Here is a 27,480-nt window from a genome sequence, read left to right on the forward strand (position 1 = left end):
TTGTACGATATTAACCTAATTGTAGGGGGAGGACAAAAACCGAGAATTGAATATTGTTGTGATAGCTAAAAGAACATATTTATTTCATTATCGCAAATACTATCTCATCTGTTTTCTATTAGCCACTCTTCTGAACTTGTCGCACTGCCCTAGATAGCAGCGCGTGCGACTATCCAGAGCCTCGCAACACCCTCGAGGCTTAAGTAAATCTATGCGTATGATTTGTATGCTCACGAGTACAATCACTTGCGATAACATGATACTGAATTAGATTCGGAACACCTCTCATTGTTGAGCGCTGCGATGGAAATCTTTCAAATGTATGTTTTCCGCTCTCTCTCTCTCTCTTCCGAAGACACATTGATAGCTATTAATGCAAATCATCGCAATTCAGTGTGTTAACACTGCGGGTGCAATATTGGAGAGTATAATTTTCCTGTTCTTTTCTATTCTGTTGCACTCAAGAATTCAATGAAACTTGCAGAATAAAGTGTTTCTTACTCGTCTAAGACTAGCACACTCTTCTTCTTCTTGACCGCTTTTTTTCACATTGACTTCTGAGGGATTTTCATCCAATATTCGCTCGCAAGGAAACTTTGAGAGCATAGAACGAGATACAATCAAGTTAATCAAATTGAATTCAATGCAGACGAGTTTAATATTGGGAGGAATGAAATAACTATACCTAGTCGTGTTTATAGATGGGGAAGGATAAAAAATTTCTTATAGAAATTAAAGGTATAATATTGTAATTTAAGATGATAATGTCGTGGGAAATCCAGTGTTGAAATGATTTAAATAAGAACGATACAATCGCAAGGGAAGATTATCGTCCAGACTTACAATTATCTCTTAAGGGTCAAGACTTCATTTTCAGTATTTTATTCCCACTTTTGTGTCACGAGAAGTCGATTTAAATAATAGAGAAGAGAAAGATTATGAAAAAACACTGTTAAATGTCACGAATTTCTTATCATAAAACGCGTTATATAGTAGAAAAAAACATAAATTTAATAAGAAAGTAAAACCCATTGAGAGGAAAAGTGAGCAATATTTAATTAAGTTTCACCGGTCAATCGGAAGTTTTTGGCGAAGATGTAATATATTTTCATATAAATCCGTCATTTTGCACAAAATGTCACCCTATCACTCATTTAGTTGACATTTTTCCTCGTGCAGAGGAACAAAACATTATAACTGACATTTGTATGAAATTGTGGTTTCTCTTGCATCTCCCAGTGTTTTCAATTTAGCTGAATGACAAACCCATATAAAATAAGAGAATAGACAGAAAGCAACAATATCTACACCGAATAGAAACCCAGATTAATCTTAATTCTTCGTCTCTAACAGAAAAAAAGAAGAAAAAAAATACATTTCTAGTTAAGATGTGCAAATTCTTTTGCATTTATTTTCACTTGAATTTCTTTGGATGAATTTTACAGAATAAAAGAAAACATTTGATGGTCAAATCATTAGGAAATTTACGATTTTTACAGAAGGAAAAGTCTGAATTTTATGTAAATAGGATCTTTTGATGCGCATTAGTTGATCTATTTCTATACAACACGAAAGCACCTTTATTATTCCGAATAATTTCCCCGAACAGAATTTCTCTCGAAGTGACGCCAGAAAGTAGACAGTTTTTTGTGTATAATTACATATTCAAAATGAATCTGTCGAGCGTGAAGATGTCTATATTCCACCTCGATGAGGTCTTCTGCCCGTTCATTCATTCGTCGCACTTGAGAGAAAGAGAGAAAGAAGAAAATCAAATTGTATAGGTAGATGATTAAATGACATCGTAAATAAATAATTAGGAATTATAAAGAAAAAGAGGAAAAAGCACACATTTTTAAAAACACACGACACACATTCTCTAAATAACTATGAAAAGGAAAAAAGGCACAATTGTGCTGCTATTAAAATAAATAATTCAACAGAAGAATAAAGATGAAAGGCAAAATAGTAAAAGATAAGAAAAAAAAAACATTAAATCTTTGTCTCATTTTATCATTTAGAAGGAGTTTATAAGCATTATGTTTTTCATTTAATAGAAGAAAAAAAAAACTAAAAACGTTTGTTCATAAGTGCCAAAGGATTTAGTATTGAGTTTGAAAGGTTGTAACTCTAAGTTATTCCCTATTCTAGAGTCAGTTGTGAATTATTGCGCTGAAGAGATTGTGAAGATGAAGAATGAAAATGCAGAAATAAATTATTTTTACTGAAGTCTTTCAAATTCAATTTCACACTTTATTCTTTGCCACACGAAGAAGGAGATTTGTGAGCAGAGCTTCGACAATGGCGCACGTGGAGGTAAGAATTATTAGAAGACTTTGCAATAAAGTTGGCCAATTTGTCGTGATTCTGCAGACGGAAAGGGAATTTGTTGATTATTTCGGAAACTCGTCGTGACGATGTACGACGAGTGGAACAGAATCATTTTGCCACCGCGTTGAAAGTGCAGAAAACTGGAGCGATAAATGAAATATATGTTTCTTAATGCTCTTCCTTATTGCATTCCCTGAAATTAAATCCAATCAAGAGTCTGAGAATTAATCAAAAATATTGAATTAGCTCAGAATTCGGTGCATACACAATGGCTCTTGGCTTTCCATCTCTCAAAAACCACATCGTGCATACCAAATTTTCGCGCTGCGGTGTTTAATTTGAAGCGAAGCGAGGAAAGTCATAAATTCCAGAGCGATAAAAAGAACCTTCTTACTTCACCAGACAATTGAATTAAGCAATTACAAAATCAGCATCGAAGGGAATGCAACAACCTTCCACACAATCTTCAAACAATCACAAAGAATTTTCATTGCGACTGCAACTGATCGATTCGCGCGCGCTTCTCTCCGCGAAATGTGTGGCAAGAAGTGTGCATTTGGAACCGAACTGGTGAAAGTCACTTCAGCACCATTGCATTATCCTTCTATGCCCATTTCAACATGCCACCGGTTCAGCTGCAGTCCAATTTGGCTGCACCATTTCTGCACACGGCTTCTTGTGCGTCCGCGAGTGCACAATTGGGTGAGCGAAGCAAAAGCGGGCGAAATGCAAATACCTCGCAATATATCCAACATGTAGAATTAGGTGTAAAACAAGTGCTGAGGCCGCATAAATTGCATTATGTTGCATTTTACTCGCGAATGCTTGACTCTTCATTTCGAACCAAATGGCCAATTTGCAGCGAAATCGCGTGTCTTCGCGAGATCACACACAGAGTCCATTCACAGGTGATCAATTGCATCACGATCCATATTAACTACGTGCCAATTGCTGTCTGTGATAACGTATTCCACGCTCAGCGTGCGCCAATTTATTTTTACGCGTCGCGTAAACGGCTAATATTCTCATTTTACTGGCTGCATTCCTCAAGATTTTCGCAGTGCGCTGTGTAACATTTCCAAGAAAGACATCTTTGATTACGTCGTAGACAACAAGTGTGAGCAACACTTCTATCTTCTATGATCTATCTTCTTGAATAGATCAATGAACTTTAATCAATTTCGCTTAAGAGACGCAGAATTTTGTATCATATTCCAATAAATGAAGTAAATTGATACTTTTTCTAAGCTTTGCTCATCTGAAAAATTCCGTAGATTTGTAGTGTTTGAATGAAACATCATGTGACTTGCATTAAAATACCTCCGCGTATACTACGCGTAATTATTCGGCTCTGGCGCATTTCCACGCAAAGGTATTGTGTTCGGCGCGTTGACGGTAAATCAGCAGCTGGAGGGAAGTCGTTGCGTTGCAATCGCGATCATCTTCAAATCTGGGCGATCGCAGGCGATTCTGGGACTGAATCGGCGATCGCGTCGACACGAGTGGAGATCTCTGAGGCACTTGGCCCGAGTAAAAGTAACACGAGGTGGGGTTTCACACCGACTGAAGCCGGTGAAATGAAAGTTGAAGCGTCTTCCAGGGCACCTCGTCAGTCGAATCGCGGTGCTCCAGCAGGTCGAACGCGTGTCTGTTTCGCTGTTGCCGATGAAAAAGTGTGCTCTGCTCTTCTTGTGTGCCCATTTTGATCTGCTGGGAATTTTCCAAAGAGTCGCATCGAAGAAAGGCGATCACATCGCCGGATTCTGCACTGGCTTTTTGCTGGCGACGTCGCGATCTTCCTTCCGTGCGGCGGTTTGATTTCTTTTTGCCAGGAGAAAATTTTATGATTGGCATCGTTTTTTTTTTGTTTCACCACTTGCAAGACAAATTGCAAGAAATTTCGACGATCCTCCGTGGCAAAACTTTCGTGTGCGCGTGGCGACAAAAAGACTCTGGAGGTGAAAGAGCTCCAAAAAAAGCGTGTGAAGAAAGGCAAACACTCGCAAAAGTGGGATGACAATGGCAAAATTCTTTCGTGATTTGGTCTAAAGCACTTTGAAGCAGCTCAACTTGCCGTGATCTTTTCGGACGTTGCGATAGTGTTTGTGTCCAAATTAGAGACAAAATTGTGCACATATGATTCCAAAAACTCTCACAATGGATTACCTCCTGCGCCACAGACGGATGTCCTTTCCCAAAAGGTAACATCATCACTTCCTCGTTCGCATACCGACAAATCCCCGCGAATTCGCCGTCCTTCTGCGTGCGATCGTGTGCATTTGCACTTGTGAACAGCGAAAGATGTTTATTTATATTTTTTTTATGTGAAAATTGCGTTGTTACTAATTCAATTGCATGATGTGTTCGGCTCTAGTTTTAATTGGAATTACAAATTTTTTTTTCTCCGGCGTCATTTTACAATAGACCCAATATGCAAATGCACGATTCAACCTTGGAGATGAGCCTTTTTCCTCGCACCATTTATATTTTATTACATTTCAATTAGATATATGAAATAATATTCTAGGAGCGATGTTAATGACTCTTGACATGGGAATTCATCATCTCATTTTCTCGTTCCATCGCTCTGGCTATGAGGAAATAGCGAAACTTGCAATTCGCTCCTCTGAGGACGATGGGAAATATCGACTTTTGCCCATTGCACAATTTGCTGAGAGCACCATCATTTTAATTGCTGAAAATTCACAAGGAAATCACTGAATTTCACCCATCATTCTAAGTAGATTCGCCACGCAGAGTTACAATTGAGCAAGAATGTATATCTCCCAAATTATATATCGTGCAGAAGAGAGTGTGAAAGGCGAGCAAATTGAAAGTACACAGGACAGTCGGTTGCCGAGTGGCTCCACGTGAATTTGCATGCAAATTGCTGCAGAATTCATTCACTCGTCCTAGGTTTATTCAGTGTTCCCGTGTGTGTTTATTGTTCCAGCTTGACGACACTTGATAAGGAGCATAAGAATCAGAGATGGATGTTGAATTTCCACCGAAGAGTTTCACACCAAAAATTCCGCCACAAACTCTCAGCGACATGTGCACACATTATTTATTCATTCTATCACAATTAATACTTCGCAACTCTAGCCTAGAGTGGGATATTCAGAGGTTATGTTTGTGACGTGAACCGTAAAAAATGCTCCTTGAATATGCATCATATGATTACTAGCGAAGAGAAGTTGCAGGCACTAATTAAAAGTTTGACTTGAGGGAAATTTTTCCCATATTCACCGCCACAAATGATACAAATGGATTGAAAATTCACTCTACTTGTGGGCCTTCCAGGGCATTAATTTGCTGTGACTTGAAAAAAATGAAGCACTTTTTGCAGCAGTGTGACAGTTTATTGTGGCCATTAATGGCTTAGAAACATGACGATGTCCTGCGGTAAATAGCCTGTGAGCACAGCAAAGCTTTCAGCAAATTTCACCCTTTTGCACTTCATCATTAACTTTGGCCACAGCACCTCAAGAATGCCTGTGAAATTTCCCTAGCATTACAGGGTGGAAATTGCACGACGGTATTTATCGAATTTCGCCTGGCACAGCACAGTATAATTTATTAATTAGGCTCGTACATGGGAGATTCCTGGCTAATTAGAGAGTCATCCCTCGAAAGTTGCGCAATTAATGGTTTGTTGGTGTAATTTGCGTGTGGACTCATTCTTCTCTCTCTCTCACACTGACCAGTCGCTCTCCATCCACTCCTGGGTGACTCGTTCATTTATTATATTTCACACTAATGCTCTCACATTACAAGCCAGAGAACAATTGCCCCTCAAAGCTCTTCTCATTTAACGGCTTTGCAGCCACTTTCCAGCGTTTGTACAGAGTGCTCCGCATATAAAAGTTCATTATTTTGGGAACATTTTTTCGGCCTTTCCCCAATTGCTAACAAATCTGCAAATGGTGAGATGGACTTTCTTGGGTGTTTGCCGATACATTAGCGAAAATAGCGAAGGGTATTCGAGAGAGAGAAGAAAGAGGCGAAGTGAGACACAGTCACAGTGCTATTAATAATATTTTAGGGGAATTTGTGAGGTCTCTTCGTGATGATGATGACATAAAGCCGCATTTAATACACATTTTATGTGTTTTCCTTTCAATTTCACTTTCTCAAATCAATCGCTCCCCACTTCAGCGCCACTGTCACTCACTGAAGTAATCATATTTGTCTGCGGTGAAAGATTCACGATGTCATCTTCGCAGCTTCTCCCCTTCACACATCTCGGGCACCTGCATCGTTTGGCCATTAATTAGCAATAGAGACAACTTTTTCCCTCCCAACAATCACTCACGGATGATGGCTTTTTTTCCCCGCATGACACAAATTTATCGTTTACATTTCTGCCCACTCAGGAGTACAAGGAAATGACCAGTGTAACCCAATTTCTTTGATTTATTCCTCGCTATGATTTATACATTGCCAGCTAAATGATTTAATAGGTTGTAAACATTGATAACACAGCTAAGAATCACTTATTCACTTAAATATCACTGCTGGACTACTGATTTAGAGCATTGTTAAGATTAATCTCTTCAAAAAATGAGCTTTCTTTCCAAATTGCACCATAATTTTTAAGACATTCACAAGGAAAACAACGTCAAATCAATCAGATCAGGGGAAATAGTGAAAAACGCAGTAAAAGGAGAAAGAACTTGACTTCAATGGTCGGTCAGTGAGAGCTTTACTGTGATTGCACAAGTAAAAGTGAATTTTCCGCGTGGTTTGCCACAACATTGAATTCCACAGATATTTGATAATAAAATTGAACATAACGGAAGAAAAGTATTCACACTTGGAAGCGATTGTTTTCAAAACAAGCGCACATAGTTAAAGTTGAAACATTTGTCGAGTGTTAGAATTTTCCTTCACAGTGTGTGAATTCTATTCTAGAACTATGCCTAGAAAAGACCGTTGATTGCATTTTATGTGAAAGTTTAATAACACACCAAGGCTGTTAAACTCAATTTGCTTAACATTAAACTCCACAAAATGCCCCATGATCTTCGATATCGTTTAATAGGGACATCACAAGGAAATTTCCAACTCATAATCTGTTCAATATGAATTTGCACAGCTTCACTAATTATGACATGCAGTGAAGTAAGATTTATTCACCCAAATGGCTCAAATCGTGAGGAGTTAAATCGTGCTTTTTTCTCCAAACTCGAGCACCTTGTAAATTGAAAGTGTGCAAATTTCGATCATGTTGTTGTGTATTGAGAATCGTGTTTTATCGAGCGACTTCTCAACATCAAATTGCAAGCAATAAAGTTCACATGGGGCAAAGTCGCAGGGTGAGAAAAAAAGGCGGGAAAATTTATGTTACGGTGAAAGTGCGGTGCCTTTTCTGCAGTGGACAAAACGGGTTGTTTATTGCGAGCGGGGGGTGGGGCAGGGGAGAATGTGGAAAAAGCAAATGCAAAGAGAGAGAGAGATGATGGCAAGAGCGGGACATTGTCGTGACAAATGCAACTACTGAAGATTGACGCAATTGTAATTGTGTGCTTGGCCTGAAACCACTCATTTGAGATCATTTCATTACATCGAGCAATTGTGATTGCACTCTTAATTGCTTTCAATTCGCTTTTTTTCTACTCGCGAGTGCACAATCTTCAGGGGGGGAATAATGCACTGCAAACTGATTGATTCTGTGGCAGCTTTTACTGAATAATCTGTCAATTAATGACTAGAACTCATCAAAGGAATTGCATGTCGTGTGAAAGACTGTATACGGTAAATGAGCTCACATGTGAAAAAGAAATAGATCAATGCTGGTAAAAAAACATACGAAAACGAGTATTGATAGGCATTTTTCCACTCTTTCACCTCCACGGCAACTGTGCATTTTCAATAACATCATGTAGAAATGCAAAATGTGTTTTTATGTTGACTTGCATGTGACTACTTGGATGTTTGCTACTTCACAAGTTAATTGAGACACGGCGAATTCTCAAAACCTTGTTCCAAATAGCACTTTGTCTGCAAGAGAGCAATATCCAAAGCAGATCATGATTCAGCATCACTTTTCTTATATTCAATTTGCAAATATATAGAATTAGTGGGATCTCTTTTGCTGCGCTCCATTGCGATTAAATAATTATTAAAATTATCTAAGACCTCCAATTTCAATCCATGTTGCACACATCTCACAGATGGAAAAGGTGCTTATTTCAGAGCCTCTCCATCGTGGAAGTGAACAGCAAACAGTAAACATAATTCCCGAGATCAATCATGTTCTCAATCACTTTGAACTGTCAAGGGAAAATCAGTGGCAATTTCCAGTGTATTTCACTCAAAATTGCACATCTATTCAGGAATTGGGATTAAAAATACCATAAAATGCTGGAAATAACTCGAAAAAGAATTCTATTCGTATAAAATCAAACTTCTGGAAAATTATTTCCATTGAAATGTAAACATTCTCCAATTGTTTTCCGATTTTTTTAATAACAAACCAATAAGGGAAATTGTTTTTTTATACTATTTTAAAGGAAGTGAAGGTACAGGGGAGTCACACAGTATGATTGCACACAGAGTATCAATTTCACGCTCAATTCTGCAAGTAAAATTCAGGTCCACTAAATTGGGCGTCCAAATAAATATTTATTCGTCAATTAAAAGCATTTTATTTGCACTTAAATTTGATATTCCACCAATTGAGTTTATTTTGTGCATATTTTAGTTTAAGTACGTGCTAAATATTCTCACTCATATAAAGTTACAATTTTCATGTGATGAATATTGAATGGAATCATCATACACGATAATGTGTAATTTATATAATTGCCAAGCTATTTTTGCTAATACCCAAAATCCATGACACGACAGTGAATTTCAATGTCATACTTATTAAAAGAATTAACATTGACAAATTCAATTTACTCACTTGAAGAACTCTCCAATGCGACGGAGGAGTTTTTCGCAAGATTCCCTGAATTTTCTGTACCACTTCTTGCCTTCTTCCGCACGATTTTCGACTTGTTCGTCACCTGGATTCAATTGTCCGTCCGCAATCTCGGTTTCCACCTCAACAGGTTTCTCCACCTGACGCTTGTCACGATTTAGCGAATCACCCGCGCCAATCTTGTATCCGATTTCCCCTCCAATAGGAACTCCAAAGACGTCAAACTTGCGTGAATACTTCTCCTTCATCGCCACGCCATCGCGGATCCGATCGGCGCCCTCAGCAATCAAGACAGCGCCCGCGTCCATGGCTTGCTGGCCCCACTGCTGCGGATCTTGGGGCTTCGCCGCGACGGCGACGATGAGGAGTGCAAGAAGACCCACAAATGCCTGCATTCTTCGACACACAGAATCCAGCGCAAAGCGCCGAAGCACTTTTATCCACTCTGCGCGATCGTTTTTCTCCGCGACTTTCCACAGCTTCCGCATCGCGGGTATTGTGTCACCTATCGGTGTCGAAAATCGCTCTAATTGTCGCTTAATTGCTGCCTTCCATGTTTCCATGCATACTGAAGAGCTTATCTGTGCACTTACTAGATGAGGCACACTTTTAGAATGCTCCCAACTTGGAATTTGTTTCGTTGCAAACTTACATAACGCCATTCGGCTGTTTTGAGAAAGCTTCCTCCTTACTCGCTCTCGAGATCGCAAGAAATGTCAATTATGCACATGATTGTGGAACTATTTTTCAGGTAAATAACTCTAATCAGCTAATATTGCTTTGCTATGTAACTGAACCAAAGTGCAAACAGAAAATCATTTCACATGCATGTTTTGTTGTTTTGATTGAATGCCACTGACTTTCTCACACAATGAAAACCACTTTGATGGAAATCTCAAAATAAAACACATTACTTAATGAAAAATCAATATTTTTCCTCGGCAAAGCGTATTTATGAGAAAAATTTCACCAGAACAAAATTGGCAAGTGTGGCGCCTCTTTCGCGATTTCTGTGTGCCAAAATATCTTTGTCCGGAAAAATCAAAAGCACTTCCGGTCGTGAGAAATCATCTGCAATGGTTGTTTTCTCACCTCTTGCGCAAACTTGAGAACAAAACAGTGATTGTGTCACCTTTAGAATATGTGCTCTCGATGGACTCGAGGTGTGAACAATTTACACTTCAGTATAATACACAGAACAAACACCCACTTCCTTCGGGAGGGGAAATAAAGCTCCCTGAGCACAATGGAAAATGGGTTCTTGAGCATTTTCATGCGAGGCACACCACCTTAAGTGTCTCCCATTCTTTTGTGACCACTTCGAGTGGTAAAAATTGTTTGTTTATGACCTTTAATATATTTACATGCTCAATTGTGCGAAATTTGGTTGGATTTCAGTCATGCCAAAAGTGCTTTCGCACTAACAATTCCCCAAAACATATCGCGTGGAGGTGATAAATTTATAAGAATTTTCCCAAATGCGCTCACCGGTGAAACTCTCTCAAAGTATAATATTTGTGAAGACATTTTCGGTTGCATTATGTAAAAATGTATGTTATATTTGTACGCATGTTTGCCCAACAAATTGAGTTCACATCGCACAGATGTAAATGGGAAAATCTTTTATCAAACCTCATTTACCTTCCAATATATCTTTGCGTGTTGAATTTTCACTCATATGGCAAATTCATCATTTTCTAACTTTCTGACGTTGCATCACGAGAGAGGGTGATTCATAATGGAGAAAAAATCGTTATGACTTTGTGGAGAAAAAGCGAATTGTTACACAAATTCAATCATTCCAGTATATACAGAGTTCAGATCGAGATATTCCGATAGCAATTTACTCTGTGCAGATGAGAGTGAAAAAAAAACGGTGTGAATTTGAACAGGAAAAGGTAACAGATAAATTTTTTCGTCTAATTAATTATCCACACCTCGTTTTCTTTCTGCTCCACTGTCATAACCACTCAATGTGATCAGCGATGGAGCTCATCAGAAAGTCAATTTTTCTTGATTGAAGCGCCATTGTTTTGTCCAATCTAGCGAGTGGAAATGAGGTGATTTTTGAGTGTGTCTCTAATGAATTTCGACTCCCTTTCCTGTCGCGACAGGAAAAGGTGCGAAAGGACAAATTGCAGGGACAGTCTTTTGCCCTTTTTGCTACGCGAACACTTAAGATTAATCAGCATGCAATTAATAGTGTGAAGTCAGTCTCTTCCCACCTTTGATTTAGAAAGGATTTCTCCCAATAGCCATTGGAAAGTTGACGGCAATATTTTAGTGGATCATCAAAAGAGATTATGTTATGCTTTCATACTCATCCAACTTGGCCCACCTTCTTTTCCACTTCCTCCAAACACTTTCTGGTCGTGCTGTGATCTCCCAGGCTGTTAAATTGTGACAATATGCAGAGACAATAAGTGATCATGTTTCTTGCCGATTAATTGAATCCACCTGGAGATTGACAATAAAGCGAGAAGAATGGCGGATTGACTTCCGCTCGCTGAGACACTGTGACATGTTGAGGAAAAAGCCATTGTGAGGCTGACAAGTTATCGAATATCGTGCATGTGACAATAAAGACGGGCAATTTGGGGCTTAAAGAGGCTCTTTTCCTCGGAACTCCCACTGCCAACATTTCAAATATTGACGCATTTTTTCACAAAAGACATTTCCCTTCAGCCATTAGACGGCTAATTGAGCACTCAGAAGAGGCAAATATCAACCTCTGAGACTCGCCCAAGGCGCTAATGTTCGCTTTGGGATGAGAAGATAACATCGCCAGCAGATCTCTGTCTTGATTTTTGGTGGGAATTGCATAACGGTGACGTCTTTCTTATATATAGAGAAAAACAAGATACTCAACACGATATGGCAAAATTCTACCCGATCTCTTGATTACATCTGAGAAAGAGAGGTTACAGTATCACAAGAAATCTGCCAACACAGAAATCGTGGCTCTGCAGAAGCCACCATCACATTTGCAGGTGGTCGAAATGCTCGTGCAATTGAAAGTGAATGTGCTTCTTCAATCATTAATTGCTAACCATCGATGATTTTTTGGAGATGGTCTCATATCTGCCTTTCTCTACTTCATTTCGTGGTATTTCATTTCACATGTCGAAATTATTTTGCGTACTGTGAATTACTTTCCTCAGTTTTTTCCACCCAATCACTTGACTCTGGGATGTTCTTTCTATTTGAGCACATCTTGCGAGCATCTATGAAAGTTGGTGGGCATTGTTAATGGAATTTAAAAGAGACGGTTTATTGTTCACCCGTAAAAGTGAAAAATTTGTCAGCTATTTTATACACCTATGGATGTGCGTGCTTCGCCACATACTTTATGAACATTGGCAGAGAATAGAGAAAGGGTTTTTCATTATTATCTCCCAGGAGAAGGTGGGAAAGTAATGCCTCAAACACAGTACTTCAACTTGTGTAGTTTGTGGAAAATCGAAAGGGTTACACTAGAATTTTAAGTTGAATTTCATGATGATCACTATTATTGTGGTTTCAAGTGCAATGTCTTAGGTGAAACCGCTCGTGAATTGCCTTCGCCGTGGCACAATTTTCTCCAAGATTATCTTCTCATTTGTCCCGATCTGTTGATCGATGATGAGCTAATTACTTTGCCACTCTTTGACAGTGACTAATCGATGTCTAATTCCGCCTCCAATTGAACTCATGCCCCACAGACTTCTTCCTCTCTTCCGTGACTCTGCATATATTTCTCTTGACGTGGCGAATTTGAGATTTGGTCAGAATCTTTGTATCTCCTGAATATCAAGTGCAAATTTCTCCATCAACTTCTCAATTTTACAATGATGTTTGCGCACTCAGCATCTCTTTGGCGACCGCAGAAGAGCTGCTGAGGATCGACGAAAGTGATGATCGTTCATTCAAGGAAGTCACTCTGAAATGGGTGCTCGACGTGCTTTATTGTAAATTTATGAGAATTGACTGAGCGCGTGTGGATCACTTTCGTATATGCTAATCGAAAGACGTACATGAGAAGGTGCTAAAACATCCACATAAGTAAGTACACCTCTTTCGCAATGATCACACAAGAAGAGAGTCACAGGTGAGAAGAACAAAGCTCTGCGGGGAGACTTTTACTCCAATTTAATGCACCAGTGGTCGGTTGGATGGAAACCTTCACCATTAATTCCTCAGTGTCTCGCTACGTGATCTTCTCCAGCGTCTTTCTCTTGCCGAGCAGAGCACTGAATGAACTTACGAACCCCCGTGCGACTTTCATTGTGATGACTCTCTCAGGTGTGCCTAACTTCCGATCAATATCTCGACATCTCATCTCGACAGTGAGAAATCTCAAATGATAGATTGAGACATTTTAGAGCGGAACAAGAGGCTCAATCCCAGCGATCTTCCACATGTTGCACACTGCACAAATACCTCTGTTTCCGCCAATTTTGCTGAAAAGCATGCGAAAGAGAGACCTTGCAGGTGAGCAAGTGGAGCCTCAATGTCATGGAAAATTTGTCGAAAGCACCTATCTTTCTGCCATTAACGAGTAAAAGGTGCACCTTCGATTATTATTTCAATGCTCTGTTTCATCCAACACTTTTTTCTTGCCATTGTACATAAAGTGTTCTTTCATTTCTGCATCTGATAGTGTGATTTTGTTGCCACTCTTTTCCTCCTTGCGCTGCAAACTCAACAACATGTGAAACCCAGAGTTTCTGAATAAACAATCTTTCTCTGTAAAATGTGACTTTGGTGCAGACAAAAAGACATCTTAATTGTGAACGTAACACTTTTCCAACATTCACGGAATATATTCAAGCTTATTCAGGCGCGTTTATAAACATATCACTGGATCATCATTGAATTCTTGCCATACACTTACACTTTAAAGCGCGAGACGCGATCGCTTCATTGCTCATGCACCGTTTTACAAGAACTATCCATTCTTATGTGGTCGCGTTATTCGACGTTTTTTTTTGCCTGTGGGAAGCCAACAATGGTTTGATGGAAAATTGTTTGGAGAGACCTGTAAGATATACAGTTGTAGGAACATCACTTATCTTGCTAATCCACGCTCTTGGGAACACTTTTAACGCCATCTAAACACACATTATATGCTAAGGTCTGATGAGAAAAGCGCGTGTAATCTCTTACAAACCCAATTTTTTTTAATGCACTTTCAAGAAAAATTGCTGTGCCAATTCCCTATTAATGAAATCTCTTGTGGATTTCAAGGAAAAATCTACACACATTTTGGGCTCAAAATCTATTGTTATCAATCGAAGAAAAAATCCCGTTTTCATGAGAAGTTTATGTTAAAGTGATTTTCTCTGACTGCGATTAAGAGATGATCAAAGTTATGGTCTAATTAAGCCTAATATTCCAATTGACTTTCAGATGGTTCTTCTGCCATGGCAATCACAAAGATCTGAATGTGGTGCTGAATGAAATTTTAATAGTGCTTTAGAGAGCATATCCTCATTCATTTTTTTAAGCTTCTCTGACACTAAAAGTCTGTATATATAATTCTTGTTTGGGAGGAAAACATTGTAGAAAAATCGTAACTCTGTGTTCACAATGTTTTAGTACCTAATTTACCGCAGATAATTCCCTCTTCAAGCAGCGACGTTTTGGGTTGAAGAAGAATTCCTCGCGTTGGTGAAAATACCTAATAAAGCATCAAGAAAATTAGCATGTTCCGCGGAGCATTTTCACAAATATTTCACGAACGAAAGAGTCTTTGTTGCTGTGGTGAAAAGTGTGGCAACTGAGGAAAAAAAAGTGCTTAAGTGCCATGGATAATAAAATCCACCTTCTCTTGAACAATTGCCACATTCTTCACTACACCTTCTCCTTGCGGGGCGGTTATTCAATCGCCAGCAAATGATAGAGTGTCGGTGACGAAATGGAGAGGATATATGTGTATACATATAATTTAAATATGAATAATGAGACTCGCATCACATCCGATTGTGTGATATATATCATCCAAAAAATTTAATTACTATTTTCCACTAAAACGCAAATCCAAACCGCGTGATACATTCACTTTTTTCCGCAAACACACTCACTTCATGGATCACATGCAAAACTTTCATTGGCACAAAGAAAAGGCCTTTTCTTTCTTCGCCATCTTCCATCACAATCGGATGGGCAAAGAGAGATAAATTGAATTTAACATTATTGAATTCACACACACACACAGCGAAAATGGGATGGAATTCTGGAAAAAACCGGGCCTTTTTACAATATCTGCTCTAGATCACTTTCTTCGTGCATTTAGAAATGGTTACAGAGTATTAAATGGAAATTAATTCAATTAATTACATCACTTTCTTTGTTGGCTTCAACTTCGTGTTTGAATTAGATGATCTTTCTTGGCCGGTAGTTGTTTGATTTTGCACGTTAGCGAAAGAGAGAGAAATAAACTAATAAAATGGTGTATTTTTTATTCATCTCTCGACATGGCACATTTTTCGAAGCGTGGGGCTTTCAACTCATTGAATATTAACCTTGGCCTTGTCTCGCCATGAGTGATAATTTTCGTCGCTTCGAAAGGTACCACAGCGAAAGAAAATCAGTGAAATATTAGCAAATTGTGTATGTTGAGAAATATGGACCAAATCTCATGTTTTTCTCTCACCAAATTAACCATGAGACCCACACAGAAGGAATTGTGCGTGAAAAATTCCTAAAATGTGGGGCGACAATATTTGTTGTGTATTATTTTCTCTCAAAAAATGACCAGCCAAAAACACACTTCTTGCCCATGTTCAGATCACAAATGCACATATAAACTATTTGAAAGACTTTTGCATGCACGATCTCTTCAGTATATTCACTTTATCTGCTCTTGACAAAGACACAAATTGAGACTTTATGCATTTAATGCTCTCAGGCATCAATTTACGCTTGAAGTTCTCAAGTGTTACATTGCAGATCATATTGGAGATCGTGGCCATCAAGAGAAATGACGGCACAAAGAATTATTTGCATCTCCGATGCAGAATTCCTTAGTGCAGAAAATGCACATTTCTAGTGCAAAGCACTTGAGTGCCAGAGTGAGAGAGAGAGGATGAAATTGAGGAATACAAAATAATCAAATCTCCAACTGCAACTCTGGAATGAGAAAAGGAAAGGATTAAAATTTGTCATCGTCTCTAAGCTAGAGTGAAATCAGCTCTGTTTCCAATGTGAAACTGTCGCTGCACGACTCAATGATTTATCTGTCGGTCTCAAAATGAAATCCAACTCTGGGATGCAAAATGATCAGTCGGTCAGAAGAGTGAAACCTCGTGAAATACGATCGAAATTAGTTTCTCCGCCAACGCACTGCGTACCATCCCAGGCTCTTTCTCAAACCACAGAACCACCGAAGGCAATTCGTCATTGTTGGGCTGGGGGAAAAAAGAACTTCTGACGATATTGACCTACCTCATTAATCCATCACGATGGCGTTCGGCATGAGAGCTACTTCTTTCGCGGCACAACAATGGTTCAGGCTCAAAAACTGGTCTCTAATTTATGTGCTCTGTGGCTAGTTAGTTGGGGATTTACGAGTAAGTGTCTTGAGCGTGAAGGCACGATAGCGACTCTCAATGGTATCTTCAGCAATTACACTCTTGGTGTCTCACATTCGAGCTCTTTTCCATTTAACAAGCCCAAACATCAAGTGACCCACAGACGGAATATTGATAGAGTCTTTTTCCCCTCTGTTATCTCATGCCCAATATTCAAATGTCGCCGAAAAGTGACTCCAAAGTGAACTTTCTATTTGTCTTATTGATCTCTTCTGGGTAATGTGCTATTTTTGTATAGGATTTTCTCTCGCTTCTTCGGACTTTTGCCACCACTTCAAGCTCTAATATATCGACTGTTCGCTGGCTCTCTTGTGGCCCAGGTTATTCACCTCTTCACCCATATATGGTTTGATGTACACGCCAGAAACTGGCTCCTCCAGATAAAATCAATACAAATGTTTTCCTCTTATTTTCCAGGTCAACAGATATTGTGGCATTGATTGCTGTGTCCTGCACATTGTTCCTCTTCCTCCACACGCAAAGTCTCACATCCCGCTTAAGAGAGATGGAAGACAAATTGCAGCCATCAGAGATGTCCGCCAGTGGTCTCAGCGGAAACTCCATTAGTCAAGGTAGAGTGTCCCATATCAAACTGATTTTGTCCCACCACAATTACGCCAGTGCTCTTCTCACTTACCATTGCATCGCTTTTTTTCCCTCCCCCCGAGCAAATGGCTTGCGACAAAGGAGGAAGAATTAGCATGAATTATCTTCCTCTTCCACCATGTCTTTCACTTGCATTTTTGCCATAGTGTTTTCTGAAGGCAAAAAATACTTTGCCACACTTTTTTCTCATGCTCGGCATTGCTGCCTTTTTTGCCATCATCCACCGGCTGACGGAGAAGAAAATGGGTAAAAAAAAGCATCCCAGCTTTGCACGCCCATGAGGCACTTTCGCTAATCACTTTCTTCATTTGTATGCTCTTGCAACTTGCATCTCACTGAAGACGTTATGTACATGGCTTACACATGGCACTGTATGTGCAGAGCACTGCCACATGAAGTGGCAGATTAATCAACTTCCCACCAGATCGACGTGCAGCCAACTTGCGGAATTGCCCAGTGACGAAATTCAGGGCAATGTCCAAGAGCTCGTGAATCGGGGTGATTATACGCAAAAGTGGACACTCATTCTTTCCGTCTTGTCACGCCCGTAGCATCTCTTTAATTACACTCCAAGATGCACGTCGTATTTTCTTTGCACTACATGAAAAATGCCATAGGAAAACTGTGTGTGCGGCTCGATAGAAATGTCGACAGCACTGAGCGTCAGAGCTGGCAAAATGTGTAAAAAGCGTAATAAATTTTGCAAGAGAGCCCTATTTAGTTCACCTGTGATTCGCAATTTCAATTTCGAGATAGTTATCGTAAGCACGATTTGGAGGCAACGCTGTACCAAAAAAAGATTGTGAACTAGCCATATATTTGTAGTATATTTCTTGCATTTGAAGATAATGATTGATTAATTCAATATAAACCAATGGAAAGCGTTAACGCTTTGGTGCATTGAAAGCAAAATGCTCCTTAATTGCTTTTCATCTTGATTTGGGAGAAAAATTCTTTACTTTTCCCCCCTCTGTATTGATTTCACATTATCTACCGTCCCATTTTCAGAGTGTCCAATAACTAAAATCATTGATGATTCTCACGATCTGCATCTCTATATTGGACATAAATTTTAATCCATCTCATAACACTATACAGATAGACCACTTTATTGAGTGAAAGTTGAATCATCCGACTCGCATTTAAATGGTTATTATATTGCGAACTGAAACTTGATCTTTTATGTGGTTAATTTAGCGCGGATTATCGAACAAATAGTGTCATTACGGCAAACACTTCTGGTACAAATTGACTTTGGCGTTTGAAAGACAAACAATTGATAATAATCAGTCGATTGGGTGTAATTGCTTTTTCCACAGCGCAGATGAAGAGGTCAAATATGCTTTTCCCATCGATGATGCATGACTTGCATTGCGGCCATAAACATGTGTTGTTTTGCTTATGAGACCATTGATGATAAGAGGAGGATGAGATGAAGCTGTATGTTTAATTGGGGATGGTGGAATTTTCGCGCATTTCCATTGGAAGAAAGTTGTGAAACGTGTTCTGAAACCAAATTTGCTGCTCTTTTGACCACAAATCAAATCACAACACCTCGATCGTCTCCTTCTCTCTCTCTCTCTTGAGCGCCAGTGTGACCACGGGGCAGCGACTGGAGAAACATCCATAATGATGGCGAAGTGTATTAGCAGCAAATTGAATTAAAGGGAAGATGTGTTCCCGCGTAGCCTAATGGTGTGATTGGAAGTGAATGTGATGATACCAAAAAATCGAGGAGAGCAGCTCCACAAGTATGATGAATGATCGAATTCATTTGACTGGAAATTCATCACGAAATGTATTGAGGAGCTCTTTTTTTTTCTCCCCATCTCGTGTGATGATCCAGCATTTGGTGTATACTTTCATTTCTGTGGTCAAAAGTCTGATTACCTGTAATCTTGTGTGCGTGTAATTATATGGATTATGGATTCCGGGTGCGTTATTCACATGGTAAACACACAAATTAACATTGATGATGGCCACAAGTCAAAATATGGATGGCAAACAGACAGAAAACTCTTGCCAAATGAAGCCAGTATATCAATGTGTTTCATAGATAATTGCATAAGTGAAATTGTCCATATTTGCCAACTCCTCCTCTTTTCCTCTCCATCAGTGGCACAGCATATTTTCAGTCACATGTGCGCTAGAATATTGGAATATTGCGGGACTTTGAGAGTGTGTAAAACTTCTCACCGTTCGTCTTTTTTTATTACCATCTCTAAATGTCCTATAAATTGAACTCACGTAGACTGCTTTCACTGATGTTTATATTTGTCTTATCAATTTGAAAGGAACAACAGTCAAACACTGACAATGGGCGCAGCGCAACTCAATTTACACGCAAAAAGTATTCCAAATTCATACCTATATGATGTTTTGTAACAGATCCCGATCCGAAAGAAAATTAGCATATCCACAAAAGTGAATGTTTGGGTGCTCCTTCGCCTATCTCTCGATCAGCAAGACACACGCCAAGATGATTTTCACTTGAAGTATCATCCGAGGGCGGCTGAGATAAAAGCTCACCTCTCGCCCAACAATGAACCTTGCAATATTTTGGTATTCATAGAGAATCGTCATGGTTCTCCAAACATACACATTTTTGATGATACTCTTAACTCATTTCACCGGTGCGTCTTTCACCCAGTCATGTGAGATGTTTCCAGATCATGGAACACTTTCTCCTCCTTTATGACGAAGCTTTTGCACATTTTGGAAGAAGAGGCACGCAGACATGTCACACACGAGTCTTTCACCCAACATTCGCCTCATCCGCAATTTACTGGCAATATTGCTCTCAAAGTAGGCACAAAAGCCCGCATAAATCCACTATTGTTGTCAAATATCAATCAGTCATTAGCTTAGAAGAAAAAACTTCCGCTGAATTCGCTACCTTTTTGCAAGACTCTCTGCAATATGACAAGCTTTTAGATTTAGAGAGCAACTTGCGAAAGTATCTCTCTTCTGTTGGAACAAGACACTGAACATCTGTCCAGGAAGTGAATGCATTTTATCATTTCCAACCTTCTCAACTTTTGGAGCACATTATATTCTGAAAACTACACAGTTTATAAACTCGTTTCCTCCTTTTTTTCTTTCGTGTGTCACGAGAAATTCTTGCATTTGTCAAGATTGCAACAACAGCAAAAATCTCTCTGTCAATATTTCGGAAATCTCCTTTTAATTATGTTAATTAATGCTTAGCCACTAATTTTGGCATCTTTTACAGTCTACAATTTTATTGTTTGATAGAGAAAGAAGTCATTCATTGAGTGAGAAAAGAAATCCTATGCTGGACATAAAAGACTGCGGAACCTTTCAAGAAGAATCCACCAATGAATTTGATCAAAGACCAGTTTGATAGTGTTTTATGACTTTGAGTGGTCAGAATGAATGGGGAAGACGAAAAAAAAACTACACGTAGATTAACAGGAATTCTCTTTGATAATGCTTCAATGTAAGAAAGACGCGATGTAGTGAATTTAATTGCTACTTTATTCGAAAAATATTGCGGTAACTCAAAGTAAGTGATCGATTCCGTTGGAAGCGATCGTCCAAGAGGTGAATTAACTTGATATCGATGGAATGCGAATCAGTAATTGCACGATATTGTGGCGAAGACGCAAATGAATACCATCTGCAATGGCGATGATGGGTAATTTTTAAGACTCTGTACGCTAATCTTCAAGCCTCGCTCATTTTCCCGCATGAAATGTGTGTCATTATTCAATATTCCTGCTCTCTTTCGCAATTTATCCCTGCACAGATCTGCAAAACGTGTATGTGCATAAGTAGTTTTAAGAAATCATTAGAGCTTCGTATATTTTCTCGGTGCTTTTCATTAATAAGTTCTATCAGAATATGATATGTGCATTTTTCTACCCCTTCCCAATTATCTGATACCGAGAAATATGTTAAGAACAGAGAAAGAACTTGTTTAAGGATATTTTCACGCCAATAATTTGTGTACAATGACGAAAGTTTAATTGTTTGAGTGATTTCACACCAAAATATACTCTTTCTCTGTCCTCCAGCTTTATGCACTTTCCATGCAAAACTCTCTTGAAGCAGATGTCTGAAAATACGAGAGTAAATTTTACAATAACTTCAGTACAAAGGAAATTTTCCATCAAAGCACTTGCAAGATGAAATAATATCTTGCATTTGGGAATTCAAGGAGCTCAAGTGCACGAGTGAGATCAAACGAGCAAATGTCCATTGCAATCGCATTGCTCAACTTGCACTCTTGAGCGAAGGGGAAACTTTCACGTGAGATGGTTTGGATACAAATCTGTCCTGGGCATGTTTTAAGCTCCCCACGCCCAGTCGAAGTCAGTCAGAGACTCATGAAATTGCCCTGCAAACAAGTGGAGGAGAAAATTATCACAGAGTTTTAATCATTTCTCCATTGTTGCCACCATTCTTGTGCATTGTCAACTATTTGACTATTTGCAGTGATTTTTATTGCCATCGAGTATCACAAAAGACATGACAGACATCACAGTGCGACTACACCAAGATTGAGATCACGATTGATGATGATGTTATTGTTTACTTTCTTTTGTTGTGGTCCACCATAAATAAGATTGTCTATTCCGATGGTTTCGGTTGCGTCTGCAATTTATTCTTTGGCTCTTTTTTTCTCTTTCATACTGAACATCCGCATCAGCGGAAAACCTCAATTTTTTAACTGTCTTCCTTTCAAATGATTTTATAGACCAGAATAATCAAGTTAGCACAGGTAATCTTTGGAAGATTCAGATGTAATTCAGCATTGACCACTTTTATTATCACTCATCGCAGGAAAATTTATCGTCTCTCTCTCTCTCTCTCTATCATTTTCTTTGAGACTCGTGTGCTTGAATGTCTGCATAACTCGATAATGCCCTGAGGCGGGAACTTTTATGCAATTGCATTTGGAAAATGCTGTCATCGGGAACACTTTCTCGCATATCAGAGCGATTGAAAGTCATCTAAATTGACCATCTCACTTTCATTTCGCCTTTACCTTATACCATCCACGATGATCTCACCTCATCATCGTCTTGATCGCATACATCTGGCCAAGAATTGCGGAAACAGTTTGCACAGAGCACATTCAGAGTATCAATATAGAAATCCATTTTCAGCGCTGCTTTTTTTTCTGCAAATGCCACTGCAAAACTCCGCTTGTTGCCATAAGTCCTCACGTGAATGCGAAATGATATACAAAAGAGGAAAAGCAGCCTCAGATTCACTATACATTGCACGTTAAATTAATTACCTGTCGTCACCATTGAAGCGAAATACTGTGGGGGACACGCCTAAATGAAAATGTGATGAATTCAATCGTTTTGTGCTTCATTGAGATGTACGGTGAAAGGAGTTGAGAAGAATAATGCTGCATATTTTAAAGTAAAATAACGGAGAAAGAGATCAGTTTAAATTTCTATCGCTTCATTTATATGTATCGCTATCATTTTGCTCTTCCTCACATGTGGTTTGGTCTTCATTGTGAATTTCGTGAGTCTGCAGAGCTCGCCAAAACCCATATGTTTATGGCTGTTTTAAATTTCTGCTTAGGAGATTATTATTGAACAATGTCGATACATTTTTCTGATTACTTCCTCATCATAGACCACACATTGCCAATATCTTTCACTTTCGACCTCTGCATGCGATCAGCATTCTCGTGATCATCTCCCAGCATCATCTTTGCAGTCTTTTTCCCCCATTTCGTCACGTTTCACTGCTCGTCAATCCCGTAAATGGTCAAGTGAGTTCAATTGAAGAAGCGTGCTCAGAGTTTAATTTCAAGTTCACAAGCGCGATTATTTAATTGCACTTGCCAATTGCATAATGCAAACAATCACTCCCTTCCCCCTTTTTTCCGTGCATCTCTTGCCACACGGAGTGACTCGAAGGTCTGCGCGCCTTTGCACACTAAAACAGCTAGTCGAGCATAATGAAATTATGATTTATTATGCAAAATGCGTGGCTTCTTCTCACAATTTGCAGTGGCGCTTTTCTCAATCTCCAACACACACAATCTACTCTGCCGCAAGTCTTTACCGCGAAAATCACGGTCTTTAGACGCCACAGGTACTGTTATTAGTGCACCGCAGTTGGACAAGAATTTCTCATAGTCCGACTAATTATACTGGGTTCAACTGTCGTTGATCTTCAGCTGTGATTCTGCATGGCTTGTGTATGCAAAAAAAGCACCGAATCAAGAAGTAAACTCGCGTGTGGCTTTTAACCGTAATATTGATTGAATCTGGTTTGGAGAAAATCTTCAATCGCGAAGACTGGTTTGTTTGAACAGTCGGAAGAAGGTGTAAAGATACGAAATTGTATTCGTCACATTCCCTCCACTTTCTTTCAAATGCTCTCCAAATATCGTCTTCAGCCGCTGTGTGGCGAGAAAGTGATACTAATAACAGTTCGATGAGGGACAAAAAGGCTCTTCTGCAATTACACAAATATCTTAGTCTATTAGTAAAAAAAATATAACTTTCTATTTATGAAACTATTGTTGTGTTTATCAATTTATATACTAATTAAGGTTTTTTTTGTTGCTGTTAATAAGCATCCATTTATCTTGCCTATAATATTGGAATTCCACCGTGCATTTTTGCTTTGAAAAAATCCGTTAGAATCGTTAGAATATCATTAAAGATTAGTAAATGTCTTATAAACTCCAGAGAAAAATCACTCTGATATTTTCATTCAACACAGATATTTTTTTTCTCTAATTCAGAGAAATAATTTTGCAAAATAAACTAATGCATAACGCAACGCCCTGTCCAAAAAACCTCCAACACAATTTCAAGAGCAGCAATTAAATTTGCAATTTCGCGTTACTTTCCCTCTAATTAAGCTCTCATAAATTAAGTTACGTCTTTTCCCATGCAAACATTGCAAACCGAGCAAACCTCATTATACAAGAACGCCAAAATTGCGCAATAAGGATTTCTGCCTGTGATCTCGCGCAATACCGAGTAATTCTTGCGCTTTTCCATTGACTAACTCTCGATATGTGCGATCAGGAAGGAAATACTTAATGGTGTAATTTAGAATAATTAAAATTGAAGCTCATGCAGAGGCAGTAGATTGAGAATTGTTAATGCCCAGAGTCATTCTGTACGGGATAATTGCATTTAGCATATTAATGTAGTGATCTAATTCAACCCTTTTCTCTCTCTTGCAGAGTCTGCACAAAGCAACGTCCACGAAATGTACAAATATCTCAAGAGTACTGGACAGGTAAGTGAGGAAGTTTCCCCACTCAATTTGCCAAGAGAGCATGAAGAGCAATCCAAGAATCGACATATGCAAATTACCTTTCCTCCTGCCATTAAAGCCAAGAGATGTACAAAATATAAGTAATGACCGCGGCAACAGTAAATTGGAGTTGATTTTTCCTATTCCTCTTCATGCAATCATGCCTTTAATTAATTTACTACATTATTGATTAATTCTATTGGGACTCGTTCCGTTGTATTGCCGAATAGAAAGTGACAAAGATACTCAACGAAATATCTTGAAAAGATTCTCAATCATTGCCATTTCCGGCCAATTAGCATGTTCATTCTTCATTATCTACTTTTTCCGATGGCTGACAAATCACTGTGAATTTCAAGCACATTAAATTGGATCAAAAGAACTGGGCTATGAATCTCTTCATTGATCACCACTCATTCCAATCGGTTAATGGGTCGCTCTGTGGCAGTGTTCAATCGGTTCAATCAAACAAGACGCACTGAAAGTGCCTTAAACTTCATACAATGTGCATTGAAAACTGCCCATAAGGAAGATTTACAGCACAGCACAGCACAGAGAAAAGTGTGAAGTGAAGGGGAAAAAGGCATCTATAAGATTAGTACATCGCTTGCAAATAAGTCAATTAGGTGTTCGACATACGATAAAAGTCATTTAATGCAAAATATCGTGTGAGTTGCAATCGCTCGTCTTTCAATTTCCAACCTTCCGTCAATACATTATAATTGGCCTCTGCTCGAGCGAGAGAAAGAGTAATTATCCCATGCAAACCTTTTAGATGCATTTAGCTATCGATAAGAGACGACCAATTGTGTAAATATGGGTATTTTCTGCGGCGAGCGCGAGAAATGCTGTGCGCACAGCACATCAAACAGCGCAAAGCACAACCGTAACGAATCTCTGTGAATGATGAATTAATTGCGTATATTTTTTGACACTAATTAATTCATTATAGATTATGTTCCGGTGAGAGTAAAGGCATTATGATGATGTCTAATAAAATTACAAAACTCTCGCGTGTGTTTTCACGTTCTTTTTTTTTGGTGGTGTACACTTGAAACAACAACAAAAAAAAATTTATCATAAAAATACATTTTCGTGTGTGCAATTTTGAAAAGAAGAACCCACCTTTCCAAAATAAAGGACGGACGGAAATGAGTAAATCTCATTGTGATGATTGGTGAATTAATGTCGCATAAATTTCCTGATCCCATAAATTCATTTTATCATCACTGTGCCTATTGGAAGACACTATTTTCCCCTTTCACATTGACGCTTCTCACTGCTTTTTAGGCTTTTTATCATTGATTTCTGCCATATTCACGGCTTTGTCGCCACTTGTGAATTCTGCTGGCGCTTAAGTGTTCGGCAAAACAGTTGTAGGCACTTAAATATACACACTTCAACCGAAATCTGAAATCTTTCTAGACAACTTATATTCCGGCAGTTTTGCTCTTGATTTACATTCACACGTCTTGTCAGTTGAATGCGCAAACCTTCCAAAGTGAACAAAAGCCTTCTTTTCCTCTCTCTCCCTTTTAGATGAGTACACTGAGAGCGTGGGACTTGAACAACACACGGAAGGCCGACCTGGAGTTGGTCTTCTTCAACCGAGTGCCCAAAGTGGGCAGTCAGACGTTCATGACGCTGATACGACGCCTGGCGGCGGAGAACAGCTTCACCTTCCATCGCGACGCCGTGCAGCGCATCGAGACCATCCGCCTGTCGCCGGACCAGCAGCTCGAGCTGTCCGACATGATCGTGGACCTGCCGACGCCCAGCGTCTACGTGAAGCACGTGTGCTACACGAACTTCACGCGCTTCGGCCTGCCGACGCCCATCTACGTGAACCTCGTGCGAGATCCCGTGGAGCGCGTCATCAGCTGGTACTACTACATCCGGGCGCCCTGGTACTATGTGGAGCGCAAGCAGGCCTTCCCGGACCTGCCGCTGCCGGACCCGCGGTGGCTGCGCAAGGACTTCGAGACGTGCGTGCTCAATCACGATCCAGAGTGCACGTTTAACTACGGCGAGACTCACGAGGGCATCGGCGATCATCGCCGCCAGACGCTCTTCTTCTGCGGCCACGACGAAGAGTGCACGTGAGTAGAACTGAGTTCTTTCAATCTGCTTCTGACGCTTCTAATGGAGATTTCTGTCGATTTTTCAGGCCTTTCAACACTGTTGGCGCCCTCGAGCGCGCCAAATACGCCGTGGAGTCACAGTACTCAGTCGTGGGCGTACTTGAGGATCTCAATACGACGCTTTCCGTCTTCGAAGCCTATATTCCTCGATTTTTCAGAGGATCCAAAAACATCTACTGGGGTAAGCACGCACACACCAAATTGCGCGCAACTACAGATCAATTGACTGAAACATTTCTTCCTTTGCAGAGGAAGTCAATAACTTCAACAAGATTAACAGGAACGCCTTCAAGCCGCCAGTCAGTGAAGAGGTGAAAGATATTGTGCGACGCAATTTCACCAGAGAAATTGAATTCTACCAATTCTGCAAACAGAGACTCCACAAGCAATTCCTAGCAGCCAAACTACCATTAAATTGAGACTAACTCGTAATTCCTTCTTCTATTTTATTGTGTGTGTTTTTTTTTACTTCACAAACTTCAGTATAAATGAACTTGACTTCATCATTTCTCCCTCGACTTCGCTTTGTTCTCGGAAAAAAGACTAAAATCACAAAAAATACTTCAAATCCTATTTAATTCACAGCGTTTTGAATTAAATTCACTTCGTCCTTTTTTTACGTTATAGTTATTAAATT

The 27,480-nt window shown here is 39.4% G+C and overlaps 2 protein-coding genes across 4 annotated transcripts; one reads left to right on the plus strand and one right to left on the minus strand.

Moving 5' to 3' along the window:
- Positions 1 to 567: 567 nt before the first annotated feature.
- LOC132264066 (uncharacterized) lies at positions 568 to 9,672 on the minus strand. Its single transcript, XM_059764127.1, has 2 exons — positions 9,242 to 9,672; positions 568 to 1,744 (listed from the first exon to the last, which is right to left on the minus strand). The coding sequence occupies exons 1-2, from the start codon at positions 9,652 to 9,654 to the stop codon at positions 1,729 to 1,731; spliced, it is 429 nt and encodes a 142-aa protein (XP_059620110.1). The 5' UTR covers positions 9,655 to 9,672; the 3' UTR covers positions 568 to 1,728.
- Positions 3,968 to 27,262, plus strand: LOC132264063 (heparan sulfate 2-O-sulfotransferase pipe). Of its 3 annotated transcripts, none has more exons than XM_059764123.1 (6): positions 3,968 to 4,532; positions 17,248 to 17,402; positions 24,629 to 24,684; positions 26,242 to 26,801; positions 26,870 to 27,024; positions 27,093 to 27,262. In XM_059764123.1, exons 1-6 carry the CDS (start codon positions 4,468 to 4,470, stop codon positions 27,260 to 27,262), a joined length of 1,161 nt encoding a protein of 386 aa, XP_059620106.1. In that variant the 5' UTR covers positions 3,968 to 4,467. The 3 variants fall into 3 exon arrangements, with proteins under 3 accessions (XP_059620106.1, XP_059620107.1, XP_059620108.1); XM_059764124.1 differs by lacking the exon at positions 3,968 to 4,532 and adding an exon at positions 11,309 to 11,319; XM_059764125.1 differs by lacking the exon at positions 3,968 to 4,532 and adding an exon at positions 17,055 to 17,176.
- Positions 27,263 to 27,480: the final 218 nt, after the last annotated feature.

This window comes from Phlebotomus argentipes, unplaced genomic scaffold, assembly GCF_947086385.1.
Source record: "Phlebotomus argentipes unplaced genomic scaffold, Phlebotomus argentipes genome assembly contig_32, whole genome shotgun sequence".
NCBI lineage: Eukaryota > Metazoa > Arthropoda > Insecta > Diptera > Psychodidae > Phlebotomus > Phlebotomus argentipes.